A 20,024-nucleotide genomic window follows, 5' to 3' on the forward strand; every position below is an offset into this window, starting at 1 on the left:
CTGGATAATTCGAACCAGAGACACTCCAGATTCAGGAAAGCCAGTTGAATAGAGGGTTGTAATGAGGAAGGGGCTAACAACATGGGATTAAAAGAATTATTGCATATTGAACCATAGTTTCTTCACACTGCTGTAACAAAGTACCACTAACCACTTGGTGGCTTAACCAACAGAAATGTATTGTCTCACAGTTCTGCAGGCTAAAAGTCCAAGATCACGGTAGGCAGGATTGGTTCCTTCGGAGGCTGTGAGGGAGAATCTGTTCCATGTGTTTCTCCTAGCTTTTGGTGGTTTGCTGGCAGTCTTTGATGTTCCTTGGCTTCTGCTGCATCACCTCGATCTCTGACTTCATCTTCTAATGGCATTCTCCCTGGGTGTGTGTAGCTGTGTCCAAATGTCCCCTTTTCACAAGGCACCAGTCATATTGGATTAGGGGCCCATACTATTCCAGTATGACCTTATCTTAACTAAATACATCTGCAATGACCCTATTACCAAATAAGGTCACATTCTGAGGTACTGAGGATTAGGACTTCAACATATGAATTTTGGGGGAACACAATTCCATCTATGATAGCTTTCTTTTCTCAGAATTCCAGTAATTGGGCACATTATACACATCCTGGGATGTCTCTTTGCTTACCTGCTTTTCTGGAGGTAAATATTTATATTATAAATATAATCTAAAAATAATATAAAACCACCTTATAGACTAAAGAACAAGATTGAGCAAAGCTCTAGACTTCTTAATACAACACTGGACACTAAAAGACAATGGAGCAATGCCTTCCAATTATCAAAGAAAATTATTTTCAACCTTCTTAGCCAAAGTTTCAATTAATCGTGAGAGAATGATGAAGTTATTTGTAGTCATGAAAGATATCAAGAAATAAACCTTCCGTACAGTCTTTCTTAGGAAGCTTTTGGAGGATGTGCCTTACTCAAGCAGTGGATTAGGCGTGAGATGTGGGACACAGGAAAGGAAGGATCTGGCCAGAGAAGCAGCAACACATGCCAGGATGACCACTAAACACGTTCAGATTTCAGCACGAGGAAAGGAGGCTGGGAAGGTAGGGAAATAAATGGAATTTTCCAGGAAAATAAATGGAATTGATAGTTTATTTGACATTTTTAAGCATGTGAAAGGTATCTGCCATATATAGGTATTTGCCATATCTCTTGGTGTATTTGGGAAAAAAAGAGAACACAAGCAAATGAAAAAATGATAAAATTATTAACATTAAGAAAAGTTAAAAAAATGTATGAGAAAGGAAATAATCTCAGTACACTATTTGGTTTCATGGGAAACAATCATTTACATGGCTGTAAAAATGAACATTTTCTATTGATTTTAACTACATAAAAATCCTATGGTGAGGGAAAGTGTGGGATGATGATAGTGGAAAGAACAAAATCTTCACTTTTAAGCATCATGTCTAAAATTGATAAATGAATTGTAGTATAGGCATATTATTCAGAAATATGAAAGTAAGTATCAGAAGAAACAGGTAAAAGAATTTAAAGTGTGTGACGGGGAACTGAAGACCAGGGAAGGGTGGGAGAGGAAGGCAGGATTACTGCCTATCGGTCACTTAGCAGTATCTGACATTTTAAACTAGGTGCACGTATTGCTTTGACAAAAATAACAACACAAGAATACAGAAGCAAATAAAATGACAACAAAATATGCTGAATATAATGAAAACCTCTCTTTAAATGTTCTTTCTTTCCTAAATGTAGTATGATGATTGATACTCTACATAGCCTTAAGAAAACAATTAAATTGAGCAGATATTTATAGTATTAGCTTCATTATCAACATTGGTTAACAAACAGAAAAGTCAGTGTGGCAGACACATTAGTATATACTTAATGAGTTGAAGATTAATTGCAGTTAATTGCAATGGCAGGGAATTCTATTGTAAAACCTATTTTTACAGAAATGTAGACTAGAGTTGTGTGCACGTATGACTCAGCAAAGATACTAAACGCAGCATTTCGGCAGTGTTTGCAGTTTGAATTAAAAAAATCTGCTTCATTTTGTGGGCACACCTAAAAATGTGGATTAATGACTACATGGATTATAGACATGAATTTGCTACTTACAACTCCTGTGATCTCAGGATAATATTTTGTTGATAATATCGAGTTGATAATTTGAGTTGATAATATTTTGTGTTTGCCAAAGATATAGCATTAAGAATCTGCAAGCGGAAGAGAGGAGGAGGCATTAGAGGAGAAAGAAGAAAAATCAGATAGGAAAGAAATATTAAGAACAGATGGTTATGCGAAAGATCGCACCTTGATTGTTCAATGTTACTACTATACTGAGTAGCAAAGAAATTACTGTTGTGTCAGTAAGCAAGGAGGGGCCAGGTGACTCCCTAGTAGAAAAAGAATATCCAAAAGACTAAGTTCCGAAATAGCAACCTTCATAAAGAGGAATAGAGTTAGATGACAAATGATTACCAGACATGGAGTTCCAGTCTGATCTAATGCTGGTTTTCTGAAATAGGAAATGAAGGTGTTATTAGAAGCTATAAGTGATATAGAATTACCTGAAAATATTTTAGGACATTCGTCTTATTCCAATTAACTGACAGATTTTGAAACATGTCTACAGGGTTTTAGCAGTGGTTAAATTTATGTTTCTTATAGGCATTATTGAAGCACAGTGACATAATGTACACAATTACTGTAAACAGCTAGAAAGTTTAGGCTGTTTATAGAATAAAAGTACAGGGATACTAAAGCCATAGCTTTGAAACTGACTCCTCATTACATACTTAGCAATGAATAACTTGGGAAAAAGAAAGATGACTTAACTTTGTAAATGTGCAACTAAATTTTATAAAAGTAAATTTTAAAGAATTAAAAAAAGATGTTTTTAAATATTTGCTCAGCAATTAAAATTCTTTGATATTTCCATTAATAAGGTAGATAAATTATGTGATATTACTATTCTTTATGGTTTGGATATAACTATCATGTGAGCAGGTTTCAATAAAAGTCTACTTCATATCTTGTGTGTGTTATAAAGATAACATGTGCTTGTTGTAAATAAGTCAACATACAGGGTGTATAAAAAAAGGCAAATATTCTCCCCTGCCCCATTCAATATCACCACTTGCTAGTAATCTTTAGTGTGTGTTGATCACCAGATACAAACATAGTACACTTACATAACATTGTTCTTTTTTTCTCAAGAGAAAAATACACTGTGTAATTTTTTTTAAACTTAGCAATATTGTAGACATCTCTCTGATCCACACTTTTAGATCACTTAAATGGCTCTGTAATATGCTTGTGTCATAATTTTTGGACCATTCTTCTCTAGTCGGACATTCATAATATTTGCAGTTGTTTACTACTATAATATTAAAATGAACTTCCTTTTACATATATCTTTACACATTGACTATTTTGCTTCTGTAGAATAGATTCATAGAAGTGGAATTTGCTAGATTAAAAAGCATACGCAAAATTATTATCCCTATTGAATAGCTACTATATAAGCATGGTAAGAAAAAATCGAAAGAGGAAAAAGGCATATAAAAATGTCTTCCATTACACATTGATTCCTTTTATGCTTAATAAACAGAAAAGTTTGGAGAGTCTGTTATCTAATATACACACCAGCCTTGGGGTGAGGATTATGATGATCATTAGTTAACGTGTGATTAGGTACACCAGTGACTATCTTGATATCCATTATTCAATGAAGCACTTGATTTACCATGGGCGGTGTATTAAAATATGTGGCAGTTCTTATCTTAAAGGCATTTAAACTGGTCAATCCCAATGCTTAATAGATTTTAATCTGGAAATTGATATTTTATGGATTACATAGACTACCAGATTTTCAAAGGATATGCAGGCTGTTTAATCTGCAAATTTTCAATTTTTATTACTCTTCTTGTATAAAATAAGACTTCGAGAATCAAGAAGAAACCAGTGATAACTATTTGGCTGGGAACTAACTAGTCTCATGAGGAATGCTTAAGGGAGGTGCCTAGAAAAGTTGATATGTGCCCTCCTCCCACACCCCATCCCATCCCTGTAAATCGTCACTAGAATGTATGCTCCTTCAATGCAGAGATTTTAAATTTTCTCTGATGTGTCCCCAGTGGCCAGAGTAGTATCAGGCCCATGACAGGAACTCAATAAATACTGATTTCATACTATTCAAACTTAACCAAGAACTTGAAGACATGAGCTTTTAAATCTGATTCCAACATTTTAATAGGAGAGCGCTAAGAAGTATTCACTTTAAATAGTATGCATAAAAAACAACTGAAATCAAGTAACATATTGGAGGGGTAATCAGATGCAAGTCACATCTTACATAGCAGATGCATCACATCAAAAGTAAGTCCTATTCTACTTCCTAGTTTTAGCTTTCACAGGGCTAGGTTAGCTAGTCTGATCCCAGGAGCATCTCTGCATCATGACACACTGAATTACAGGTACATAATAAAACTCAATTTATACACATAAAAAAAAGAACTGTTATGAGACCCAGAGGCACATATATTCAATTGGTTTACATTTAGTAAAGGTTATGATGAGATTCTTTAGGAAAAATGAAGACAGGTCTCTGATGGTTTGGAGATACTAAACTGAAAGCAGAAGTATTGATTGATTTCTTCAAGTCTTTTCTACCATTTTGATTCCAGGAAACAAAAGTTAATTACTTTATAAATTCATTAATTTTTTGCCAAACAGAAGTGAATAGAAGGAGGAATATTTGCCCTCAAAACTACATAAAACTACTAAAAGGCAAGAAAATTTTCAACTTCTATGCATTTTTTCTTTTTGCCCCCAATGGCAAATAAGAATATAGCAAACCTTGCAAAAACCAATTAAACGTATGAGATGCAAATTAGGCCCTTGTCTTTCACAATATTTCTAAAAGGGGAAAATTAAAACATATTTCTAATTAAAAGCACTGATTAAGCTTATTTAAATACTACCTATATAATTTTTGGGCAAAAGGGCTATCTGTAGCTATGTGAATCTGATTTGACAATATGCTTTTACATTGGGCATGAGGACTAATCATCCTACAGACATACAACTGTTAGAAAAATAAAACTCAATTAGTAAAATTCTGTTGATCTTTTGGAATTATGAAATGTTATTGACTCACAGAACACAATGTGCTTTCAGAAACTTCTGAAACAATTTTTTTGAAATTTATTTCTAAAAGTCACAGAGACAAAACTTTAAAAGCGACACATTTATACTAAGCATACATGCATGAGCAAAAAAAAATAAGCACTGGAATACAAAAATGGACATAGTCAAATGTTAATGAATACAGTATTCTGGATACAAGTAGAATACCACTAGGTGATAACTGTATTTACCTCAGAAGTCTATGATAGTGTGGATTGAGATAAACCAAGGTTTAGGATAGCCACTTCACTATTCACATTTTAATCAGTGCTAAAGCAATTTATTTCAGGCTAAGATTTTCAGTGAATTTGTAGAAGAAATCTTCTACTTGATGAACATGTTTTGAGGTGATGTGTCCTCAATTAAAGGCAGTTGGGGCAAGTCAAACCATGGAGAGCCCTTACAAAGACTAAGCACCAAATGGCAAACTATCTGTGGCTTTTGTTTTGGGCCACCTTAAATTTTATTTTGTTTAAATGTTTTCCATTAACGTTCACATACAAACTCTTTCAAGCAAAAGTTTTAACATGGAACTTTCTGCTTGGAGATCTTGCCAACTGTTACTTAACGGTAGTTTTTAAGCAATGAATACTTCAGAACAATCCGAAGCCGATATTTAATTGGTTACAATTCTAAGATACAGAACTTTTTCTTTAAAGTTTTCTGGTCCCTGAAAATTCAGTAGGGCCAAATGCATTAACTGGAAGTAGCATTTGTTTTTAAAAAAAGTCTTACTCAAAGATGATAATGAATAAAATAACTATTTAGGCTCTCATACACAACATTTCTAATTTTCTCCCTGTAAGAAATGATTACAAATGTCCTTCAGGCTTGCTATATGCCCCATAGAATCAAAAGAAACCAACAAGGAATTTAACATTTCAACAAGCTAGGAATTATTTACTGTAAGCATATAGTGAAATTCTGGAAGACCTACTACTATACCTTGAGAAAACACTATTAACAGATAAGCATGTGTTGAAGAAGGCAGTTTATAAATGAAACATTACAAATCTTAAGTTTCTGCATACAACTTATAAAATAGAAAAAATTCCTATTTTTCCAATAGTATAGCATCACACTAACACTATATAGTTAAGATTGAAAGCTTCTGTACACATGTCCACTGCACCTCCACAGCAGCATATGCCTCTTAGACATTCCCATTTGTTATCTAACATATGCCAACCATGGTTTCACTGATTTGTACCAGTTTGAGCAGGCTAAAACAATCATTCTGTTTTATCTATTTAAGTATGAGACAAAGTTAACCAGTTTCAGGGAACGAAAAGTTTCGTAATCAGTAAAGAAACATACTAAACATCCACAACAGGATGGAAAATGCTTCTAAGGACATGATATAATCCCAACAGGAGGGTGGATTATGCCCCTAGACAGGGAATATGGGAATAATTAGGAGCCTGGAGAAATACATTAAGATATACGGGATCTAAATAATCATCAAATCAGTCATAACTACCAGAAACTCCAATGTGAACTATCAGTGTTTTTCCAGTGCAGCATCATCCAGTCATGGCTCAGGCCGACTCAAAGCTGTCCCGCACCATGTGTTTGCTGTTGGTGCAAATCAATATCCACACAATACGGAGCAGTCTGAATCATATGCAATTTTGAAAAATTATAATGATTGTATATCTAACCTTATTTTTGTATTCTGAAAATAGTACTATAAAACTCAATTATTTTCCTAGCTTCTTAGCTCTTCTATCTTAGATAACTGAAATTAAACATGGTTGCCTAAAAATTCTTTACTAGAGGAAGTAAAAGCAAAGTACATTTGATTGTGTTTTACTGCTGGTCTCCTCACGTATGTGCTTTGTCAGAGAGCACTACTCCAGGCATTTATTGTGCTACTTCAACATAACTGAACATGAGAAAAACTGTTCATTCAAAATGAAAACAAAAAAAAACCCATATAAAATCTAAACTCAGATGAGCACTTTGACAACCTGAACTAGGAACTTAAGTCTGTAAAAGAAACTCAGACATGGAGAGCCGTTTCTGAAAAATATAAAATCTAACTTTTTTCTTAATTCACTTTGGTTTTTTCTAAATGGTTTGTAGTAAAATGACCTCAAAGATAACTCCAAGTCACATAGGGCATCAGCTGTCAGTGCTTTGTAATAGAAATATATTTTATAAATATTTTTAACTTGAATGTTTTCAAAGAATTTAAGATTTTTTTTAAAGCTCTAGTCCAAGTTTTCAGCTGTTCAGTTTTTTAAAAATATAATTTGGGTCTCCCATAGAGAAGACATAACTGGGTTAAGCTACTCTGCTAATATTACAGGATAGTGAGGTTCAGATCGAGATCATTTCCTGAACATGGCTGACCTTTAACAGAACTGATTATTTCCTCACCCAAACAGTTGTGCAGGATACTGCCAGATCTCCACTACAAAAATCTTGCCAGTATTTCTAGACAATTGTTTACCATCCATGTTTAAAAACTTTGTACCACCAGAGGCAAAGCACATGAAAGTGAAAGTAAGTAAACTTGTTTCTAGTCTATTTACCTAAATAAACTCTTATGAAACCATATGGAAAAATTAATGTGTAGAAGGTAATTTCCTTATTATCTGATCTGTCAGCCAAAAAGTACTTACTAATTCTCTGTAAAAACGGGAAACTCAGATCATAAAACATCTACGTGTTTAAATTAAAATGCCAATCTTGAAGTCTTTTAACATCAAGACATAAAAAAAAACGCTCGCAAATTCAAGATGATGCTTGAAATGAAAGCTGTTGTTCAAAAATTTGTATTTATAATAAGAGACTAAAATCTTGTCACTGCAAAAGAAAGATTTTAGTCTTTTGGTCACTTGAAGCTGCTACTGAATACAACAATAAACCTTTAAAAAAGAGGAAAAAGACAGTGAGGAACTGAAGTATAGTCAAGGTAACTACATCACATACAAGTAAAGCACAGTCTGAAATAAACAGTCATTTTCTGCTAGGGATCTGAAGATACAGGAACAGTTTCCCACCATCCCTTCCTTTTTGAAGAGGATCCTCTAATCAGAAATAATTCCTTTAAGTGACTGTGAGTGGTGTTGCCTGGCAGCAGCTTCAATTTCCTAGACTAGTCTTCAATCCAAGTAATTAAGTAATCTCACAAGGATAATCATACATGGCAACAGGGTAAAAAAGCAGGGCAGTTCTTCCATGCACGAACATTTCAGGAGAAAAACCATCAATTTGAAAGATAACCATCAGGTTTCAGGTATCCTAGCACACTCTAAACCCTAAGTTTTGCTTACACCATTGGTGACTAAAATTAACAAGTTTTGCAGTGAGGTTTTTTTTTTGCCTGCAACTATATACACATTGCAAAACTATTCTGCATCACATGATTTTAAATGAAATAAATATAAAAATGAACCACACAATCAACACATAACTTTAATACTCCACATTATTTATCCTGATCACAATGGTGGTAACCTTGTCAACAATCTTGTGAGTTGAGGAGTTGATTCTCATTCTCATATCCATCGGGCAGATACGCTCTCCTCAGCTGGTCTGACTTAGGTATGGAGCCTCCATTCTTCACATGGCGAGACAGGAAAGCACGGACTGCTGGGTGATCAGCCTTCTCAAGTGGGATGTTGGCCTCCAGGCACATTTTCACAAAGTCCTGGATGACACTGACTTTCTCGGTTTGTGCAGTACTGTTGCACTGAAGGGATGCAGTTAGGGGCCTCTGCTTCTTTCTCACATTCTGCTCTTCAAATTCTGCCTTCCTCTTGGTATGAGTCTTTGACTTGAGGTGGTCACTAATGGCAGACTTGCGAACATGATTCAGAACCACATTGCAAGAAGTGCAGAAGAGCTTTCCTCCATCCTCGTGCAGCTCGCCTCCAAACTCCGTGACGCGATCCAGGGGAGTCACGTACAAAGCAGTCTTAGAACGGTTTCGCGCAGGTGGTGCCGTCACTACAAATCTTTCCATTTTGACTTTGAATAAGGTTCTTGCAAGACATGAGAAACAAAACAACAAGTGTTAAAACAACAGTGCATTCAGAAAAAAATTAACAATAAAAGACAAGTATAAACATTTTAAGATTAAAGACTTCAGAAAACTTAATTCAAATTAATAGACTGTGTGTCTATTAAATCTTAACTTACCTGAAATATGTAAGAGAAGGCAAAACCAGAGCAAGTTACTAGTAACAACTAGGTCCATTCCTTGATTTTTAAAACATTCAAAGAAATTAGAACTATGAAAAGAGAACTCCAATTATCCCATGTCACACTACCTTTTAGAAAAACCTAATCACCGGTCAATATTTAGAGTATTAATTACATGTGTATTTAAATTTAAAAGAGCTGCTTTCCCTTCACAGTTCTGGGCCAACTGATTTTAGGAACATAATTTTAGGGAATTGTGTAGTTTGTTCAAACAGGTGGACCACTAAACTGGCATAAGTCTGTTATGAAGACAGACAATCTTCAAAATTGTTCTGAGAAGAGAAAAACAAACCAAGAGAGAACACAGACCAAATGCAATTAACAGCAGCAACAGTGACAGTAAAATTTAAAGCCAAAATATAGAGCTCAAAGTAAGTCATTTTTTAATGCATATATACCTCCACTAAGTTTTCCATTAGGTGATAATCAAGATATGCAAAGGGCTTTTTCTAACACTCCTCTTTTTTCCATTCAAGACTAATACTTACATTTGTTAATATTTACTTCACTTATTAACTGTTAAGTCAGAACAAAACTAAGAATATAGTGCCTAGTAATGACAGATGCTCAATCACAATTTGCTGATGGATTAAGCCAATGATTATCTTCACTATTTTTCCACATATTTAACTCAGACACAGCTTATTAATTTCTTAATTTATCCTAATAACAAATTTTTATGATCATTGCCCAAATCATGAAAACTTGAGATAACAAACAAATGCTGTTGGTGACAACCATTTGTTCCCTGGGGCCATGTCTTTGGGCTAAGCTCTTACATTAATCTAGATATAAGAAATCAAAATGAATTTGATGGAATTCTGTTCTGTATAAATATGCTAGAGAAAGATTCCTAAGAGTGCTCTGAAGATCTATGCCTTATAAGTGTAATCAGAAACGGTGGAGTATTTCATGAATCCATACCAGAGAATTCATAGCTGGGTGACGTGAAATCTCTCTCACCTTTAAATTGCCAATGTGTTAGACACTTGTGGACATAAACTCAGAGAAGGACTTAAGGTTTCACAGAAATTCTGGAAAATATGATAAAGTTTAGGTTTTGATAGGTTTAATTCAATTTTTTTCCATTAAAAATTTGTTTAATGCATGGCTCTCATGTGCCAAAAACCACGTTAGGCTGTAGGTGTTCAACGGTGGATAAGACTGATATGATTTCTGCCTAGTAAGCGGTTAGGGAATTACCATTACACGTTTGTACTTTAAGTTAACGGTATGTTTTATACTCCTATAGCAAATCAATATGATTAATGGCTCTAAGCTAGTTATGAAAAACATTAAATATTTGTGCCCAGTAATGTCTAAATCTTTCTATGTGAAAAGTCTTCTGTCTATAACTTTTGGATTTCAAACTTTAAAATAAACATGTTCGTTATTCTTTGAGGCATAAAACGCTCAATTACTCGTGCTAATGTGCAAGGCCTATACATTCCTATGTCTTGTAACTCTCAAAAGTCTGTTTGTGTAGCTGCAGAGGCAAATATCCACCCAGCAGAGGATGCTCGAGTTTACAGACCCGAAAAACAAAAGTGTTTTCAATAGAAAGTAAAGATATTTTAAACGAGAAAGTTAAAAAGTTAAGAGCAGGAATTAGCCAACAAAAGAGCAGCAGCAAATCATTTACTAGATCAAAATAAAACTCATCATAAGTTTTCAAGTTTAAATGTTTACCGGATTAGTTTCCAGTTTTTTTCTTCTTGATACTTAGCAGGGAAGGGTCTCCAGCGCAAATCCAGAGACGCATGAAATCCTGGCACTTTCCGTTCGTTCAAACCCGGAGATGCCCTCAAATCAGTTTTTCAACAAGTGGTGGTGGGGAAATAGTTTCTGGGCTTGCACCCGATTTTCCCTGCCGTGCCAGGAAGTCATGCCTTTACTGTAAAACACGAAAAACAAATGGAAAAAAAAAATGGGGGAAAGGGAGGGAGAGAGGGGTGGATGAAAGACCAGCAAGAACGTCAACAGCAGCCACCACACAGGTGTCTTTAAACTGCTCTCCGGGGGTGACTCCACACCACCATCCGATCTCAGCGCCGACCCCAACCCCGCTCGCCCGGTCGCCCCCGCCGCCCGCCCCGCACCTCCGCGCACGCCCCAGCCCCGGGTGCGGAGGGGGGCGGCGCGGGACGCTGCGGCGTCCGGACCCTCCTCCCGCGCCACGCCCGCCGCCGGCCCCCGCGGGCGGGCCCGGCCGAGTCCCAAGGCGGCCGCGGGCCCCGCACTCGACGGCCGCGCCGACGGCGGTCTCCGGGGACGAGGCGGCAGGCGCCGGCGGAGGGCCGCTGTCAGCTTCCCGTCTCCGCCCTCGTCCTCCCGCCGACTCGGGCGCTCGGCCCCGCCCCCGGCCCCGCTCCGGGACAGAAGGCCCGGGCCCGAAGCCCGCACCAACGGCCGGGCCCAACCGCGGCCTCCCGCGCTTCTCGGTACCGTAGGATCGGGGCCGCCGCCAGGGGAAGTGGACGAGGCCGGGCCGGAAAGGAAGGAGGAGGAAGAAAAGGAGGAGCAACGGCGAGAGGGAGGAGGACTCGCCGTCGCCGCCGCCGTCGCCCGAGCGAGCCCCGCGGCGGCCGCCGTGTCCCCCGCCGCGCCCCGTCCTCCTGCGCCGCCTATGGCAAAGCTCGTAGGCGGTCCCCAGCAACGCCGAGCAGCATTGACCAACGGGCCGCGGGCCTAGCAAACAGACGGCTGACTTGGCCAATGGAAGTGGAAGGGCGGGCCTGAGCATGATTGGCAGAGAGGGTTCCCCAATGAAAGCTGGGGGCGTGGGGGGGCGGAGCCGGAAGTAGAGCCGGCCGAGAGGCCCCTGTCCGGCTGGGGCGGGGGAAGGGGGAGGAACTAGCGGAGGAGGAGGAGGTTAGCCGAGGCGGCGGCGGCAGCGGCGGCGGCGGCGCAGGGGTTGGTACGCGCTGGGCGGCGAGAGCCTCATGGCGGAGGAGGAGAGCGACCAGGAGGCCGAACGCCTCGGGGAAGAGCTCGTGGCCATTGTGGAGTCCCCGCCAGGCCCCGCCGGGCTCCGAGCTGCGGGCGCCGGCCGGGGCGCCGGCGGCGGCGGCGGCGGCGGCGGGATCTGCAGTCGGGATTACTGCCGGCGCTTCTGTCAGGTGAGGCGCCGTCGGCCGCCCGCTGTCAGCGGGCCTCCCGCGGCCCGCGCCGGGCTGTGTCCGGTGCCCGGCCCGCCGGCCCGCCGAGGGGGGTGCGGGGAGCCCTCCGGCCTCGGGCCCGGGTGGGGGGCGGGGAGGGGCCGGTGCCGCGTCCGGGGTCGCGGGGAGGGGCCGGAGGAGCGCGGGGTCGCTGGCGGCAGCTCCGCGCTGACAGGCCGGCCCGGCCCGGCAGACCCCTTGCCGCCCGGGGGTCCCGCCTCCCCGGGTTCCTCCCCGCTTCCTTCTCCCGTCGGAGTCGGGCAGCGTTTCCTGCTTCCCTCTCCGCCCTCGCCCCCCGTGTCCCCGTCCCCGCCGGCCTCTGCTGTCACCGCGCCCCGCGGCGCCCCGGGCCTCTGGGAGGTGGGGTTAGGGCGTGTGGTTGTCACCGGTCCCTGCCGGCCACTCTCCCGGCACGCGCGCTGGGCTCCGCGACTGCGGGCAGAAAGTAGTTTCCCCTCAAGCGCCGCTGCGGTTACATCACCGCCTCCTCGTTCTTTAAATTACGGCGTGTGTAACGCAGCCTGGGGGACGGTGTCCGCACGGTGACAGGCGGTTACTGGCTCGGTCGACTGCCGCTACAGTGGGTTGTAGTTTCAAGTGTTTGCCCGTAATCAAACATTATAGCGCCAAAGTACCCGTCTAGGGGTGAGATTCACATCTACATATATTTGTAGTTTAAACATTTTGTTCTCATTTACAACACTCTTGTTTTGCAAACTGTTTCGGAATAAATTTTTGCTACTCCTTTTCTGCCTTTTTATTTGTTACGTTGGATGTATAGGGTTCAAATCATGGCTTCACCACTTCCTAGCTGTGTTACCTTGGACAAGTTACTTAACCTCTCTGTGCCTTAGTTTCCTCTTCTGTCAAATAAGGGTAGTAATTAAACGAGTGAATATGTAGAGTTTGGATCCTTTAAGTATTAATTAAAGTTACCTATTAATTTCATTCTGGTAACAAGTAGGAAATAAAGTTAACAAGAAGTGGGCATCATGTTTGCTGAAATTTGATTTTATGCCTTTCCAAGCATTGAAAGAAAAAGGATGGAGTTGACATTTTCAGGTAAGTTTTTAGTACTTTAGTTTAAATTGTCTTTTGATTTCAAACTCTCCCCTCTTCAATAGATAAGTTGGTTTGAAGGTGGAAATTGTCTTGGTGAAGAGTATTGTCAGTTTTCTTTGCCATTGGTCTCTATTTAGTGACTTTTTTGAAAATGTGGGGATTTTTTTCCTGGTGTTGGCATTCACTGGAGTTAGAGGTTCGATGTCTTTACAGTGCTTGTTTTCTAACTATGCATTCTACGTCTAGAAATCATGTTATCGGTAGACTTTGTATCTACAGGAAATTTAAACTTCTGAGAATTAGACTACAATTGATCTTTTAAATATATTCACAGGCAGAAAGGCTTTTTATTTTTTTCTATGTTTTGCTTTTTATTTCATTAATGAGCAACTTGGTTTTGGTTACATTTAGCTTTGTTAATTTACTTGATCAGATAACCCTTAATTGCTGTCGAGTTTGAAATTTTATTTGAGGGCCAGAACATTTTTGGAGAACTTTTAACTATTCTTATTCTATTTCTTGAAATAATTTTAAGAACAAATGAATGAATTCAGCCTGTGAAATACAGTGTCCGAACAGTGACAGTAAATTATTGTAAGAAAATTGAAGTTGACTATTGTATAAAACTACACTACCTCTTAAATATCCAAGGAAATAAAACCAAAGAGGAAGAACTTAATGAACTTTTATTTTATATTGGTAAATTATGGGTGTTACACTGACGTACTTAAAGGTTGCCAGCTTTTACCTGAAGCCTCCTTACTTATTTTATAATACTCTGGATTACCAATAGATCTGTCTTAGGGTTCCTGCCCTCCTTCTGTCTTGCAGGTGAGCTTTGTGAAGTCCTTTTTTGTATTAAAACTTTAAGATGGAATAAAAGATTACCTGTATTAAGTTGAGTTTTATCCATTGTTTAATATATTTCTAGGATAGTAGTTCTGTTTTATTTGCCAGTGAGGGAAGCAGTGGATTATATAATCTAATTCCCAGTGATTGTTTCTTTTTAAACATTTGGTTTCCTGATATTTACTAAGGGTAGTAGTAACTTGCATTCATTAGTAAATGGCTTAGTCATGAGTAATCCATAAAATGTATAATATGCACTAGGGTGGGTGACAGTTAACTACATATATGAATTATACACACAGCCTTGTGGCATTGAGAAGAAAGGCTCCCATTTATCTTCCTCCTTTTAGAGAGAAATATGAATCAAAATTTCTTAGCAGTTAGTTGTGTGGGTGAACGGAGAGAGGAAGGAACACTTCTTTTCAAGAGAGGTTCTTGTGTCTTTTACCACCAAGAAAAGTAAAACAGAAGACAGTAGATAATATAAGTGATAAATTATGTATGCACTTAATGCATTTGATGATATGCTTTTTTATCTGAGAAACAATACCAGTAATTCTAAAATCTCAAATTTAGGGAATAAAGGATTACCCTTAGGCTTCAGCTGATTTTTGAGATGGTGGATTTGGGAGATTGCAAGTGTCGATTTCCAGACATTTACATGTGTAATGCTGGACTCACTGCCCCATCACATCCTTCCTTGGCTCTTATTAGTGGACTGTCAACAAATTTTAAATAGCATTTGCTCTTAACTGATATTTAATTTGCTTCGAGGACAAAAGGAAGGGAAAAGTAATTTTTATTGAGGACCTGCTAACTCTTAAGGCCTTCAGATAAATCTTGTTATGCAAGTTACATAGTTGAAGTTGAGGCCTGAACAGGCTAACTTGTCTTCAGTTCCTGTAGGTGGACAAGCTGAGATTTGAACCTAGCCTTCAATTTCTGCTGCAGGCAGATTGAAATTACAGATAAATCCTTAAATAATCATAAAGTGGATTTTTTTGGCAAGTTGTGTAAAGGGGAAAAAAAGTTACTGGAAGTGCTCAGGGAATCATGGATGAAAAATTGAGAAAGTACTCTTTCATTATGGCACAGTGTAAAAAATACTTCAAGAAACAGATAGTTATTCTTTCTCTGACTTGTTAGGTGCTATGAACATTTCCCCAATTCCTGAAGGTTTTAATAATTCAATTTATTTTGTTGCTAGATGTATAGAAATGTTTTGATCATAAATTGATTGAAAACTAAGCAAGTTAAGGTACTTTCTTCTTAGTTCGGTGCCGAATGAATATAGTAAATGATAAATAAGTATTTCTGGAAACACTTTGATACGTTGATTAAAACAGACTTGAACATTGTTTCTTAACTGCAGTGGAGTTAATACCCGTTGTGAGGATGTCATGAGTGTAAAATGGGAGAGTGAACGTGAGGTGCTCAGTGCTGTACCTAGCACATAGATGCGCTTAAACAGATAGAAGCGATTAGTATTTCTCGAATGTGAAACCCTCTGAAGGCTTAAAAGGGACATTAGTGATAATCCAATCTGTGGGTCACTTATCGTTTGTATCCCACAATAAACTTTAGAGAAAATTTAGAAATGTTATACTTTTATACTTCTAAAATTCTGTTATTTAACTAGAAAAGCTGAATGCTCCTGATGAAGCATTAAATGGTTTCCAAAAACAACTACATTTTCTCAGGGATTTTGTTTCCTGCGGGGGACGTTTGGCAATGTCTGGAGATATTTTATTTGTTTTAATTGGGGGGTTGCTACAGGCATCTAGTGGGCAGAGGCCAGGGATGCTGTTGAATATCCTACAACTCACAGGGCAGCCCCAACAACAGAGTTATCTGATCCAAAATAGCAATACGTAGTGCTGAGGTTGAGAGACCCCGATACCCTTACTTTGGAACTCTTAGTGGATACTTTATGTCTGTAATGCTGATATAAATGGAAACAAGTATTTAATGAGCCTCAAGTAATTTCAAGCAACTTCTTTGTACCAGGCACTTTAATAGGTGCCTAAGAGACAATCTAACAGAAAAGAGTTTGCCTCATGGTTTTATAAAATACATGCTAATATCTCTTACTTGAGAGAAACTAAAATTTAATTGTTTTAGGAAAGTACAATCCTTATCTCTTAGTCTTGATATAGAATTTACATAATATAGTTGTTTGAGTAGTTTCTTAGGGTATAATAATACATTTTTACCAATTCTTGCTATTAATTGGAATTATTTTTTAATATCCTTTAAATTTTATAAATGTTTTATATGTACTTAGTTTAAAAAGTCATAGAAGACTTAAATGTCAGGAATTTCGTTTTGCTGCTAATAGAAACCTGACTTAAATAGCTTAAACAACAGTACACATTTATTTTCCATGTGAAAAGTATTGAATGGACAGTGTAGGGATGATATGGTGGCTTTATCATTATTGTACCATCATTTGCTCTTTCTTTCTTATCAGTCATCCTTGTCTTCTTATCTCAAGTTTGCCTCATGATCCAAGATAGTTGCTGGAGTTCCAGCCATCTCATCTGAGTTCCAAGTAGCAGGAACAGTGTATCTCTGGGGAAAGCCAAAAACAGCTTGCTCTAAATCCTACTCAGTAACTTCCACTTCTATCTTGTTAGCTATCCCCATCTAAAAAGAATGTTAGGAAATTTTTTTTGTATTATTTTTTTTCCCTGATAAACACATGTCTATGATTCTGTTAGGAAGGAAGAAAACAAGAATGGATATTGTAGAGCAACCAGTTTTGTTTTTTTCCCCAACGGTTTATAATAAAAAATAGTGGTTGTACTCTGACCCTTTCCTTCGCCACATATTTCCCAGAGGCAGTCACTTGCAGCTCTGTTAGTACTTATGATATTTACTTCCATGTTTATCAGTAATTTTTTTTTTCCTAATTGTAGATGTGCTGAGTTAACCTCATTGACAGGGGAGGTGGGGACTACCTTACCATCTCAATGTACATGTTGATTTTACCCTGTGTTCTCTCTAAGCCGTTCCCTTACCTCCAACCTCTTCCTCCCCTACCCGGTTATTTCTGAGTCTCTGCAGAGAATTAGGAGTTTTCCATTGATCTGGCAGGTGAGGGGGTCTGGGGGAGATTTTCAGCTCATCTTTCTGTTTTTGACGCTACTTTCATCTCCTCTGTTAGGGTATGTGGTGTTTCAGATTCCTGAGGTTTTCTGGGAATCTTCAGCACAAATCAGCTTGCTCCCTCCTTGCTAAATAATAACGACCCAAGGGTTGTCATCTCTCTGTTTTCATTGTGTTCCTCCTTGTGGGTTTAGGTCTTTTAAAATAAAAATATTTTTACTGTTTTTTTTTAGTGGAGTTTTTGAGTGGAAGCAGAAGTAGCTGTGTGTTCAATCTACCATCTTTAACTAGAAGTCTCAAATTAGTTTCTCAGCTCAATAAAGAATAATAGATATGAAAAGATGATGGAAAGGAAAGTGTTGAAAATAATTCATAGTGATTTATTTACTTTTGAAAAAGAGCATTCTACTTCATGGTCTATTCTGTAGTGCATATTCAGAGCTAGAAATAATTTCATCACGTGAATTTATGTTTTCCTTTTGGCAAAATTATTTTTATCACTAAATTGCAAATTAAAATTTTAGCTTTTGTAAAATGGTTTTCAAAATTTGACACCTTTGGGACATTTCCAGTGTTCATAAAAGGTGAATTCTGTGGAAAGACATTTTATTTATTATAGTTAGGAAAAACAAAACAAAATGAACACTGAATCTTGATAGCTGTATTTGGGGAGCTAAATGCTTCATTGTTGTTGTTGTTTAATGCTTTTTTAGGTTCACTTTCAGAATTGAATTATAGTAATTGTTCATAATGACATTATTTGTAATAGCAAATCATTAAAAATAACCTTAGTGACCAAAAGTTAGGGGAGTAGTTACATATAATGGAATCCTATGTTCTCCTCCTAACATCATGTTTTTAAAGAATATTTATTCATGTGGGAAACTCTTCATGGTGTAATAACTGCTGAAAAGACACAGGAGACAGGTGATTTCACTTTTGTAAATAAAAAAAGACTGAAAAGACATATAGCAAATTGTTAACAGTGGTTGACTTCTTACTGATATGTTTATAGCTGAATTTTATTTTTTTCTTTACATTTATTTTTTTAAATTTTCTTGATTAAACCTACTATCTTTATAATCAGAGGAAAAATAAAGTATACAAAATATATTTTATTTTTTTCTCTTTCTACCTCACAGATTGCTTATTTTCTGTGAATAAATCCAAGATTATTTTGAGTATGATGAAATTTAACTCCTTGTTTCTCAAAAATATGTGAAATTATTTTTTTTAAATGAATTGGTTAAGTGAACTTATGAAGATCATTTTAGGTTAACCAATGAGATGCTAAACTTAAGTAACGTCTTTGTACACAATCTCACATTAGATATATGTCCGTTATTGCTTTCTAATAACCACACATCACATTGGCTTAAAAAAATCTATCTCAATTTTAATTATGTAGATAAAATGGTAGGAGAAACTATTTTTAAATGAAGTTCGTTGCTTTTAAGTTTTTTAATGATACCATCATTTTATAGTTCTGCCAAACAGAAGTAAGGCACCAGTTGTACTGTTATTGTTGGCACTGAATCTTTATGATTTTCCTGCCAAAATGTTCTAAACTATACCTTAACAGCTACAAACAAAAGGAAAAAAGAGAACTTTAAATTAAATTTAAGAAAGCTATCGTAAAGTATGTGTCTGGTGAGGTATTTGAAAAAATAAAATATGATCGGTAAAATATGATCAATTGATCTGCCTTTTTAAATGTACATTAATGTGTAATGGTTAAGGGTATTAGGCCATTTAAATTTAAAGTAACTTATTTAACCAAATGTTAATTCTAGTTATGGTGTAAAGCAATTACAGCAGTACCTAGTCTAAATTGGAAAGTATTTTTTTGTGTGTGTGTGTGAGGAAGATCAGCCCTGAGCTAACATCCATGCCAATCCTCCTCTTTTTGCTGAGGAAGACTGGCCCTGAGCTAACATCTATTGCCAATCCTCCTCCTTTTTTTACCCCAAAGCCCCAGTAGATAGTTGTATGTCATAGTTGCACATCCTGCTAGTTGCTGTATGTGGGGCGCGGCCTCAGCATGGCGGGACAAGCGGTGCGTCGGTGCACGCCCAGGATCCAAACCCCTGGCCGCCAGTAGCGGAGCGCACGCACTTAACCACTACGCCACGGGGCCGGCCCTGGAAAGTGTTTTTAAGTTTTGTAATTTCTAGTAAATCTAATACTAGGTAACCTTCAGTTTTCATGTAATATGTATCACATTGATTTCTTAGCTCCCTCTTTCTCTGACAGGTCAGCTCATCATGTTAGCAGTACATGGTATTAAGTGTGGGTCTGCTCTCTAGGATGAGACCCACTCAGCTTCACTGGGTTAGAGTTGCGGTGGCACACTGGTGGCAAGCTAAATCTGAGAGGAAGTTGATCTGTATGATGTGTTACATAAGATCTTAAAGTCCAGTACATTACGCTGTACCAAGCACTCAGTACCCTCAACTC

The 20,024-nt window shown here is 38.2% G+C and overlaps 2 protein-coding genes across 4 annotated transcripts in view; one reads left to right on the top strand and one right to left on the bottom strand.

Moving 5' to 3' along the window:
- Nucleotides 1-5,160: 5,160 nt before the first annotated feature.
- Nucleotides 5,161-11,984, bottom strand: CGGBP1 (CGG triplet repeat binding protein 1). 2 transcript variants are annotated; one of them, XM_087418211.1, is made up of 4 exons: nt 11,836-11,984; nt 11,080-11,284; nt 10,354-10,424; nt 5,161-9,170 (listed from the first exon to the last, which is right to left on the bottom strand). In XM_087418211.1, the coding sequence occupies exon 4, from the start codon at nt 9,149-9,151 to the stop codon at nt 8,648-8,650; it is 504 nt and encodes a 167-aa protein (XP_087274337.1). In that variant the 5' UTR covers nt 9,152-9,170; nt 10,354-10,424; nt 11,080-11,284; nt 11,836-11,984; the 3' UTR covers nt 5,161-8,647. The 2 variants fall into 2 exon arrangements, with proteins under 2 accessions (XP_087274337.1, XP_004440126.1); XM_004440069.3 differs by lacking the exon at nt 10,354-10,424.
- A 294-nt stretch (nt 11,985-12,278) lies between these two features.
- The window catches only part of ZNF654 (zinc finger protein 654), an 80,698-nt gene continuing 72,952 nt past the window's right edge, over nt 12,279-20,024 (top strand). For both annotated transcript variants that reach the window (XM_087418212.1, XM_087418214.1), the window contains exon 1: nt 12,279-12,509. In XM_087418212.1, coding sequence (XP_087274338.1) covers nt 12,333-12,509 — 177 coding nt within the window. In that variant the 5' untranslated portion in view covers nt 12,279-12,332. The remainder of the gene's footprint in view (nt 12,510-20,024) is intronic.

Source organism: Ceratotherium simum, chromosome 27, assembly GCF_057802395.1.
Source record: "Ceratotherium simum simum isolate JZ-2026a chromosome 27, ASM5780239v1, whole genome shotgun sequence".
NCBI lineage: Eukaryota > Metazoa > Chordata > Mammalia > Perissodactyla > Rhinocerotidae > Ceratotherium > Ceratotherium simum.

Coding starts and splice junctions, on each gene's coding strand:
- CGGBP1 (XM_004440069.3), bottom strand. CDS start 9,151: ATGGAAAGATTTGTAGTGACGGCACCACCTGCGCGAAACCGTTCTAAG.